Source organism: Helianthus annuus, chromosome 16 (genome assembly GCF_002127325.2).
Source record: "Helianthus annuus cultivar XRQ/B chromosome 16, HanXRQr2.0-SUNRISE, whole genome shotgun sequence".
Taxonomy (NCBI): Eukaryota; Viridiplantae; Streptophyta; class Magnoliopsida; order Asterales; family Asteraceae; genus Helianthus; species Helianthus annuus.
The window spans coordinates 32,877,747-32,889,896 of record NC_035448.2 but is presented as its reverse complement, the minus strand read 5'-3'; the positions used below and the strand labels follow the sequence as shown (position 1 = coordinate 32,889,896).

The window sequence follows — 12,150 nt, the reverse complement described above, 5'->3', positions numbered from 1 at the left end:
AATCATCGTTCCCACTTCCCATCGCAACCTGTTTTCAATTTCTAGGCTATCGACTAGCACTAGATGAAAAAGTAAGGGTAATCACCCATGGCATCGGGATTGGAGTAGAGTTTATCAGTGAAATTAGGACCCCCACTTCATAGTTCGCTTAAGGTTTCAAAAAACATAAGAACAACCCTGACTGAAGGCTAAATCCTAGCCGTCGGCTATTTAGCCTTCACTTTACATGTGTCTCAATCTGACCGGATATTATGTTGGCCCCTTGTATTTCACCATGAGTTTTTTTGCAGGCTAGGTCATACTCATAGTCCGTCTTAACCGTCAGATCCTATTTGGCATCTCCTGATTGACTCTTTTTGTCTTTGTCTATTTTAGCAATGACTAAATAGCCATATCTGTTTCGTTAAATTTAAGGATCCACTTGTCTACTCTAGTATCATCAAACTACTAGTAAAAAATGTTCATCTATTTATTATTTTATAAACCACTTCAAAATAACAATCTCAAATGACATCAAATAATATATAAATACAAAATTCCAATAAACAAACCCCAACACCCAATAAAATCCCACTTGTGATTCATGAAAATCTCCAAAATGTACCATGAAGTTACCAGTTTTTTTATCTTAAAATGTCTTCTAGTGAAACCACTTTATTTACATTCAAGATTACAATCCATATTGAAGTGAAAACACTGCAAAACTTGCTGTAAAAGTAGATACAAGTGGACCATATATTATTGTTCTTTTGTACAACAAGCATATGTAGCATCTTTTTCCTTTCTTTTTTTCTCTGATATAACCAAAACAACCTAAATGAATTTGATCCATTACCAAAATGGGTATCACTGGAGAACTTGTAAGGAGTGCATTCTCAAAAAATAGATCTTTTGGAACCACCCATGACACCAATGTGAGTCTATGTTGATCTTGTTCATAATCTTGATCTTGATCTTGATCTTGATTTTTTTATTATAATTTCTTGATATTTTATTAAAATTAGGTGATGAGAAACCATGCAGTTGAAAGGAAGAGATGGGCTTCTGTTAGATCATATCTTTGTGGCGATGAATTGAGTTCGATTCTAGCCGAGGAAGATTTAGGTTCTAGAAGAAGCTCAAAAGCCGCTGTGAATTCGGTTGTTGTAGAGGATTATTCTAATTCGGCTCGAACGTCGAAAGCTACTGTTTTTAGTTCAAGACTTGATGACGATTCGACGTCTGTCAAGGGTGGTTCAGAGACTACGGTCACACAACCTGTTTCTGATCAAAACTCAAGTGAGACTCTAGAGGTTGATGGTGAAAAGACTAAATTGCCCTCCGAAAACGAAGCTGCAGTTGTCATTCAGTCAGCATTCAGAAGTTTTCTGGTCATTTCACATACCCATATTTAGAGAAATCACCAAAAATACCATTTTTACCGCTAAGTTTGACAAAATAGCCTTCGTTTTTTTCCTTTTTTACAAATTTATAATTGGAATTTTCTTGTTACTAGTAAGAAATTGTTTCAGCTAACCAGAAGCTTCCACACGACACACCATGGTGCGCGCCAGCACATAGATTTGACATGGCACAACACATTGGTTGATTTTACATACGCCTGACTTTTTTAACTCATTTACAAAATCGTGCAACTTTTTTTTTATAACAAAACCATTTGAATTTTCATATTTTTAGTTAAGAAATTGTTTCTGCCAACTAGAATCTTTAAGGTACACCCATTGCACCGGCACAAAAAGATATTGACCTACGCAACAAATTTCTATTTTACGCAATAGATTATCATCTGGCATAGGAGAGTGGATCTGTTGCGCCAAGATTGAAATTTGTTGTGTCAAAGGACACTTGTCAAACACTGGTTGATTAGAAATCTTTTAAAGTCTTAACTATTTTGTCAAACTCATTGGTCAAGATGGCCATTTTGATGATTTTATGCCCATCTTTATGTTATTTTCTTGATTTTTCATGTGTTTAATATTTGCAAATTTACAGGCCAGACGTCAAACTGAAGATGTGGGTGATGGGGATCTAGAGTCGGTGGCAACATCAGTGAAAGTACAAACAGGAAACTCAGTGGTTGAGGTTAAAGATGAAAATGAAAGTTTCACTCAGCGAATGAAGCATCACAAGACCCCCAAAGTACAAACATCAAAGCTAAAGGTACAAATACACTAAAAGAATTATACTTTCTGTCCTCACAGAGTTGGCAAGACCACGTGACTTGTTGAGTAGCCAGAAGTCGTATTAATAATTTAATATAACTAGTTTTTTTCCTGTTTGATTGTGTTGCCGGACGCTACGCCGAATATTCCTCAACCAATAAAACAAAATACTATCATGGTTTGTTAAAAAAAATATGCCAAGGCTGTAATTTTGAACTGCGGGGAAAATCATAATTTTGTCTAGGGGGTAAAATCATAATTTGTCAAATAATACAACGATGGCAAGATTGTAATTTTGAATTGAGGGCAAAATAGTAATTTTGACTGGGGGTTAAAATCAAAATTTATCAAAAGCTACAACGGGCAAGATTGTAATTTTGAGATGGCGGCAAAATTGTAATTTTGAGTTGGGGGCAAAATCGTAATTCTGAACTGGGGATAAAATCGTAATTTGTTCGGGCAAATGGAGGAAGTGTCAGGCAGCTGACTGTTACTATCATCTTTTTAAATATATATGTAATGTAATGTTATTATAATAATAATAATAAAATTAAATATTCTACTCACGAGAAGAAATATTATGAAACCGATTTATATGTGTAAATCTAAATTTAACACATATTATCAAATCTTAGAAAATCAAAATTCACAGTCTACAACTTAAATTAAATAACTAAGCGCGTAAATTAATAAAATTCATGATTCACACGTTTTTAAAATCAAATCGGAATCAACCAAAATCATGAAATTTGGGCAAACTCGTCAAAGTTAAAAGAGTAAACTGCCATTTTGGTCCATGTGGTTTGGGTATTTTTATCATTTTAGTTCAAATCTTAAACTTTTTAAATCTGGGTCCCTGTGGTTTCACTTTTGTTGCCATTTTAGTCCAAAATCCAAAAACCTCATATTTTAACTGTTGAAACCTGATTGTTTTATCTTTTTGTGCAGTCGCATTTTGGTCATTTTGATTTACTCTTCTAATAAATTAAAACAAAATTAATTATATATATTATATATATATATATATATATATAACTCTCTCCCTCTCACTAAAACACAGATCATTGTCTCTCTCTCAGTTCTCTCTCTCTCTCAGTTCTTTCTCTCTCTACACAGATTAACCGCCATCCACACTCCTCTCTTCCCCTCTAGTTCCGGCTGCCGGATTTCCTCTTCGTGCCATTCTACACACACATCTATATTCAGAGGTGATGAGGATGATGCCGATGATGAAGACGGTGAAACATAAAGGATCTGCAGCCGGTGAAAGGTAGGCGGTGGCGGTGTGGCGGTCATCTGTAGACCATCATCTAAAACACCCCCTTTTTCTCTCTCTGAAACCTAAAACCCAAGCTTTTACCCTCTGTTTCTCTCTCTAAACTCGTTCTAGGGTTTGTGAAAGGTAGGCGGTGATGAGGATGATGCCGGTGATGAGGATGATGTCGATGATGAAGACGCAGAACAAGCCACGTTTTGTTGAAACGGGGGTCTGCATATGTTGATTGTTGACCAGGTTAGGGTTTGGGTTTGTTTGAAGAAGATGGTGGTCTGCAGATGTTGTTTGTTGTCCAGGTCCAATACTCGTTCAGCGTTTGCGATTGCGGAATTGATTAGGTTCAATAAGGATGTGTTCGTGGGTCAGGTTTTGATGAAACGGGGGTCTGCAGATTGAAATTGGGTTCAGGTTAGGGTTTGGGTTTTGATGAAACGGGGGTCTGCAGATTGAAATAGGGTTTGTTTGATGAAACGGGGGTCTGCAGATGTTGATTGTTGTCCAGGTTAGGGTTTGGGTTTGTTTGAAGAAGATGATGGTTTGTCTGCAAATGTTGATTGTTGTCCTCTTGCTTTAATATGTTATAATAAAATTAAAATGACCAAAATGCCCCTGCACAAAAAGACAAAACAATCAGGTTTCAACAGTCAAAATAGGGGGTTTTTGGATTTTGGACTAAAATGGCAACAAAAGTGAAACCACAGGGACCCAGATTTAAAAAGTTTGAGATTTGGACTAAAATGGCAAAAATGCCCAAACCACAGGGACCAAAATGGCAGTTTACACAAGTTAAAATTAAAAGCTATGTAAATTAATAATGTTGGGACCGTGATATTTTATTAATTTAGCGAGATATTATTATATCGATAAATTAATAAATTTTAAATTTAAAGAGTTGACTTATATTCGTGAACAACTCTGAAATTAATGCATCGACCTTCAAAATTTTAATGTCTATTCACTTTACCTATTTGAATAAAACAGAAACAAGTACCTTCAAAATTTCCATGTACATTTACACATTAATGAACTTGTCAAGTTCAATGTACATAGATCTAGATTGATCACTATAAAATGTCTAATGATAAATTTTAAAATCACATCAACTATAGATTCTAAACTAAAAGGTGTTAAAAATCAACGATGACCAATCAACAACGAAAACTATTATGCGAGTATAAGAGAGATCATCAAGGATGCACTCAACAACTCTTCACAACTTTTTGTTGCAATACGTAGATACAACGCCTCAACTCTTAAGTGCAATAGGGAGATTTAAAGATGAAATCAATATAGATTTGAAGTTCACAAAAAAACAAGTGACTATAGATTCATTTTTACTAGACAATCCTAGAATTTTGGAATATTTTAGTAATTATTAATTTATAGTTACCATTGTGATTTCAAAAAAAAAAAAATTATTATCTTATTATTTTATTCATTAGGGTCCAATTTTGTACTGGTCTCAACTGGGGACAGGAAAAACTATTAATTTTATCAAGGTTATTAATTTATCTAGCATTAAATTATAGATGTTTAGTGTAAGAGAATTTGAATCCTAGAGTCCGTTGCACATGAATTGTTTCACAAAATATATTTCATGTTATGTCGTTTTTGTCTTTGTTTTACAAGCATGTAACTCTAGACGGATCAATTCGTTATTCTTGATTCAGCTCCGTATCACCACCAACGACTACCCCTAAACCCGTTCACATGTACCCTTAGTAGCTATTTTGTTTGATTTGGCTCATTCAACTATTTAAGATCTAATGCCCCCAAATCAACATACTTTATATTAGTAAATTAGCCTTTTTTTTTTTTTTGTTTTTTTTGTTTTGTTTTTTTTTTTTTTTTAAAGCCACTTCCAACTCATATCAAAGAATATTTGATTGTTTTAGCCAAAAGAGTGGGATGATAGCACTGTGAGTAGCAACATCAAAAAAATGAGGATTCAAAACAGACTAGAGGCATCTACAAGGCGCGAAAGGGCACTCGCCTATGCTTTCTCACAACAGGTAACGTTCGAGTTGCATACATCACACAATTCATTTTAAATAATAGATTTTGAAGTTGAAGCGAGGACGTTTCAAGGATTATCGGTTGTAGCCCATTTCGTTACAACTGGTTATCACATTATAATTATAGCTATGGAACTTGTTTATATAGCTAAGGATATGCTCAAAGAAGAAACAAAGTGTTAGATCGGGGAATGAAGCAGAAGCGAACATGAGTTGGAGTTGGCTCGAACGATGGATGGCAACCCGACAACATGATACTTCTTTTGGGGACATAAGCAAACAATTTGAGGAATTAAATGGGAATCAAAAACTAATGGTAAAAAATAGAGTAATATCAGATTTAGCAGGTGAAGAGAAGGAAAGTTGTGGATCAAATGAAGTTTCAATACATTTCGATAACGTCTCTTTGAGCTCAAAAACCACTGAAAAATCTTACTGTAAGCCCGTTCGGAATAGGGTCAAGGCTGCAAGTGTCACGAGGCGGAAAAAGCCAACACGTTACGGTCTCAATAAGGAGTCTTGTAAGGTATGAATAGTTGAAACGCCTTTGATTGTGTCTTAATTTTGTAACTAATTACTTAAATGTACAATTTTGACAGGTGAACAAGCAAGGAGAGAGAGAAATTAGATGTGAACATCAACAATAACTACTCTAGGTTTAATTTTAATGATCAATAATTTTATGTGCTATATAAGTTTATTAATGGTGTGGTAAATTTGTAAAAAAAAAAAAAAAAAACCTAAGTTTTATCTAGGTTGGGTTTTTAAACTGTATCAGAATTTGAAATTATAATTTGCTAAAGGTTATTGTAAGTTTTTATTGTTAAAAAAGAATATATCTTGAAGTTATTAATTAAAATTATTTATTAAAGGTTATTCTTATTACTACCGTTGATGTTATTATTAGAGTAAACTGCAATTTGCCACACCTTGGTTTGCTTCAAATTATACCTTGACACCCTGTCTTCGATTTTTTTGCATAATGGCACCCTGTGGTGAAACTTTTATCACACTCTGACACCTATCGGCAGTCAATCAAAAGTTATGTTTACTTTTAGTATCAGGGGTATAATTGTCAACTTCACAACTCAAGCTTCTAATCTACAAAGACTAGTCTCGTCCAATTTCCCTCATTTTTAAAACGTTAATAACTCTTTCATACGACATTATTTTTTTTTATAAAAAATACACCATAAAAACGAGCATTTTTTTATCTTTAATTACAAGTATACTATTGCTATACTTTTGAAAAAAAAAGTTCGAAATCCAAGATGCGTAAAACACAATGGACGTCGCACCATACTATAACACAATAAACATCAAATTCAAAAACGAAATGGACTAAAAACACAATAAAATGTGTTTTTTTTTCATTATGTTATAAAACACGATCAACTAAAAACACACAAAAAATGTGTTTTTTTCATTCTTTTGTAAAACGCAATAAACATAAAGCACACAAAAAATGTGTTTTTCATTCTTTTGTAAAACGCAATAGACAAAAAACACAAAAAATGTATGTTTTTCATTCTTTTGTGAAACGCAATGAACAAAAAAACACAAAAAATATGTTTTTTTATTCTTTATAAAACACAATTAATTAAAACAAAAGAATGAAAAAAAAAACATTTTTTGTGGTAGTTTGGTGGTTCGTTTTCTGACGACGGCGGGATTTGGTTGTGGTGGTTTGGATTCGGGGGGGTGTTATGGTGGTGTGAGGTGTGGAGGTGAGCAGTTAAGGATATAGAGAGAAAGGAGAGGGAAAGGGCATTTTAGTAATTTCACACCCACTTAACTGGACAAATTAATCCTCATCCACGCTAGGGACTATCCAAGAACGAATTTGCAAAACTTAGGGACTATAGCTGCAATTTTAAAAATGTAGGGACTACAGGTGAAATCTGGGCAAACCACATAGACTATCCAGACACTTTTTTTCAATTTTTTATGTTGTGTAGTTAAACATGTTAGAGTAAAATGCTTGGTTGGTCCCTGTGGTTTTCAAAAATTGTAGACTTGGTCCTAGTGGTTTACTAATTACACGCGTGGTCCCAAAACTTGTCAAAAATGAACTCGGTTGGTCCCCAGCCCTAACATCAGTTAAATTTCTCAGTTAACTCTGTGTGAAATGACTATATTACCCTTGAACAATTAAAAAACATATAAAGAAGACTCATCTTCTTCATCAGACCAATGATCCCATCTCCTGTTCTTCCCCCTCTCTCTAAAACCCACCAGCCACCATCTCCACCTTCAATCCATCACCACCTCCACATCTACCGTCACCTTCAACCCTAATTGCTGAATCGTACCTTCAACCCTAATCCCATCCCCTGGTGGATTCCTCCCTTCTCTCTCTAAAAACCCACCACCAGACACAATATTCGCACAAAAGTTTCAATCAAACCTCCACCACCAGAATTTGACTTCAGGACCCAAATATTAACCGGATCTCGAGCCCTAATTGCTGAATCGCACTCGGAACTGCTCAATTTAGCAGACGAAGGGAGCTTAGTTGTCATAAGAAAGAGCCAATTCGATCCGGTTCCGGCGTGGCGGACCGATTTTGTGGAGCCGGAGTGCATTTGGTTGGTTGGGACGAATCATGTGTCGGAGAAATCGGCTGGTGATGTTGAACGAGTTGTGCAGGATGTGAGACCTGATAATGTGGTTGTTGAGTTATGTAGAAGCAGGTAATGGTTTTGTTGCTATCAGTGGAGACATTGTTTTTGTAGATGTTATGAGTATTGGTTTATGTTAGGGTGTTTATGGTTGTTGTATATCTCAGTTGGGGTTTATTAGGGTTGAAGGTAACGGTGGATGTGGAGGTGGTGGTGGTGGTGATGGATTGAAGGTGGAGATGGTGGCTGATGGGTTTTAGAGAGAGAGAGAGAGGGAAGAACAGGGGATGGGATCATTGCCTGATGAAGAAGATGAGTCTTCTTTAATATGTTTTTTTATTTCTTTTAATTGTTTAAGGGTAATATAGTAATTTCACATATAGTTAACTGAGAAATTTAACTGATGTTAGGGCTGGGGACCAACCGAGTTCATTTTTGACAAGTTTTAGGACCACGCGTGTAATTAGTAAACCACTAGGACCAAATCCGCAATTTTTAAAAAACACAGGGACCAACCAAGCATTTAACTCAACATGTTACTAATATAGAAGTTTTTTTTACCGGGCACTTTTCTCAATTTTTTATGTTGTATAGTTAAACATGTTACTAATACAGAAGTCTTTTTTTAATTTATTCCCAACCGATGTTATCTTTGTTTTGATGAATAAACATTTATTTATTTGGTTCGGCTACGTTACTAGGATGAGTAATTCGACTTCAAAACGAATACTTCATCATACAATATGTGTGATGATCAAGCAATATACTCCTATAGAAGGTGAACTAGATCAAATTTTATTCTATAAAATTCTATTTTGAAGATTCCTAAACTAGATTAAAAAAAAACTAGCAAAAACCAACTAAAATAATTAGACATGACTTTATATTTTGTGTTCATATAAACTATACAATCTATGTCACAAATTTTAGAGTTAACTACACAAAGTTCCATGTAGTTTGCCCATGTCTAAGTTTAAAATAGATATATGTTTGTGTTACATGGATTTCATTTTGTAACTATTTGGGTGCTAACACTAATTTTCGTTATTAAGTCCATTTTATCACATGAGCCATTTAAGTCCATTTTATCACATGAGCCATTTATGGTTGTTGTATATCTCAGTTGGGGTTTATTAGGGTTGAAGGTGACGGTGGATGTGGAGGTGATGGTGGTGGTGATGGACTGAAGGTGGAGATGGTGGCTGGTGGGTTTTAGAGAGAGAGGGAGAGGGAAGAACAGGGGATGGGATCATTGCCTGATGAAGAAGATGAGTCTTCTTTAATATGTTTCTTTATTTCTTTTAATTGTTTAAGGGTAATATAGTCATTTCACACATAGTTAACTGAGAAATTTAACTGATGTTAGGGCTGGGGACCAACCGAGTTCATTTTTGACAAGTTATAGGACCACGCGTGTAATTAGTAAACCACTAGGACCAAATCTGCAATTTTTAAAAACCACAGGGACCAACCAAGCATTTAACTCAACACGTTACTAATATAGAAGTTTTTTTTATCGGGCACTTTTCTCAATTTTTTATGTTGTATAGTTAAACATGTTACTAATACAGAAGTCTTTTTTTAATTTATTCAACCGATGTTATCTTTGTTTTGATGAATAAACATTTATTTATTTGGTTCGGCTACGTTACTAGGATGAGTAATTCGACTTCAAAACGAATACTTCATCATACAATATGTGTGATGATCAAGCAATATACTCCTATAGAAGGTGAACTAGATCAAATTTTACTCTATAAAATTCTATTTTGAAGATTCCTAAACTACATTAAAAAAAAAAACTAGCAAAAACCAACTAAAATAATTAGACATGACTTTATATTTTGTGTTCATATAAACTATACAATCTATGTCACAAATTTTAGAGTTAACTACACAAAGTTCGATGTAGTTTGACCATGTCTAAGTTTAAAATAGATATATGTTTGTGTTACATGGATTTCTTTTTGTAACTATTTGGGTGCTAACACTAATTTTCCTTATTAAGTCCATTTTATCACATGAGCCATTTAAGTCCATTTTATCACATGAGCCATTTATGGTTGTTGTATATCTCAGTTGGGGTTTATTAGGGTTGAAGGTGACGGTGGATGTGGAGGTGGTGGTGGTGGTGATGGATTGAAGGTGGAGATGGTGGCTGGTGGGTTTTAGAGAGAGAGAGAGGGAAGAACAGGGGATGGGATCATTGCCTGATGAAGAAGATGAGTCTTCTTTAATATGTTTTTTTATTTCTTTTAATTGTTTAAGGGTAATATAGTCATTTCACACATAGTTAACTAAGAAATTTAACTGATGTTAGGGCTGGGGACCAACCGAGTTCATTTTTGACAAGTTTTAGGACCACGCGTGTAATTAGTAAACCACTAGGACCAAATCTGCAATTTTTAAAAACCACAGGGACCAACCAAGCATTTAACTCAACACGTTACTAATATAGAAGTTTTTTTACGGGGCACTTTTCTCAATTTTTTATGTTGTATAGTTAAACATGTTACTAATACAGAAGTCTTTTTTGAATTTATTCAACCGATGTTATCTTTGTTTTGATGAATAAACATTTATTTATTTGGTTCGGCTACGTTACTAGGATGAGTAATTCGACTTCAAAACGAATACTTCATCATACAATATGTGTGATGATCAAGCAATATACTCCTATAGAAGGTGAACTAGATCAAATTTTATTCTATAAAATTCTATTTTGAAGATTCCTAAACTAGATTAAAAAAAAAACTAGTAAAAACCAACTAAAATAATTAGACATGACTTTATATTTTGTGTTCATATAAACTATACAATCTATGTCACAAATTTTAGAGTTAACTACACAAAGTTCCATGTAGTTTGACCATGTCTAAGTTTAAAATAGATATATGTTTGTGTTACATGGATTTCATTTTGTAACTATTTGGGTGCTAACACTAATTTTCGTTATTAAGTCCATTTTATCACATGAGCCATTTAAGTCCATTTTATCACATGAGCCATTTATGGTTGTTGTATATCTCAGTTGGGGTTTATTAGGGTTGAAGGTGACGGTGGATGTGGAGGTGGTGATGGTGGTGATGGATTGAAGGTGGAGATGGTGGCTGGTGGGTTTTAGAGAGAGAGAGAGAGGGAAGAACAAGGGATGGGATCATTGCCTGATGAAGAAGATGAGTCTTCTTTAATATGTTTTTTTTATTTCTTTTAATTGTTTAAGGGTAATATATTCATTTCACACATAGTTAACTGAGAAATTTAACTGATGTTAGGGCTGGGGACCAACCGAGTTCATTTTTGACAAGTTTTAGGACCACACGTGTAATTAGTAAACCACTAGGACCAAATCTGCAATTTTTAAAAACCACAGGGACCAACCAAGCATTTAACTCAACATGTTACTAATATAGAAGTTTTTTTTACCGGGTATTTTTCTCAATTTTTTATGTTGTATAGTTAAACATGTTACTAATACAAAAGTCTTTTTTTAATTTATTCAACCGATGTTATCTTTGTTTTGATGAATAAACATTTATTTATTTGGTTCGGCTAAGTTACTAGGATGAGTAATTCGACTTCAAAACGAATACTTCATCATACAATATGTGTGATGATCAAGCAATATACTCCTATAGAAGGTGAACTAGATCAAATTTTATTCTATAAAATTTTATTTTGAAGATTCCTAAACTAGATTAAAAAAAAAAAAAAACTAGCAAAAACCAACTAAAATAATTAGACATGACTTTATATTTTGTGTTCATATAAACTATACAATCTATGTCACAAATTTTAGAGTTAACTACACAAAGTTCCAAGTAGTTTGACCATGTCTAAGTTTAAAATAGATATATGTTTGTGTTACATCGATTTCATTTTGTAACTATTTGGGTGCTAACACTAATTTTCGTTATTAAGTCCATTTTATCACATGAGCCATTTAAGTCCATTTTATCACATGAGCCATTTATGGTTGTTGTATATCTCAGTTGGGGTTTATTAGGGTTGAAGGCTTGAAGATGAGGGTGGATGTGGAGGTGGTGGTGGTGGTGATGGATTGAAGGTGAAGATGG

General features: G+C 34.2%; 1 protein-coding gene across 1 annotated transcript; it reads left to right on the top strand.

The window, feature by feature from the left end:
• The first annotated feature begins 671 nt into the window (after positions 1-671).
• On the top strand, positions 672-6,329 carry LOC110915767 (protein IQ-DOMAIN 1). Its single transcript, XM_022160523.2, has 6 exons — positions 672-914; positions 1,005-1,370; positions 1,993-2,160; positions 5,334-5,450; positions 5,602-5,979; positions 6,053-6,329. The coding sequence occupies exons 1-6, from the start codon at positions 840-842 to the stop codon at positions 6,098-6,100; spliced, it is 1,152 nt and encodes a 383-aa protein (XP_022016215.1). The 5' UTR covers positions 672-839; the 3' UTR covers positions 6,101-6,329.
• The last annotated feature ends 5,821 nt before the right edge of the window (positions 6,330-12,150 follow it).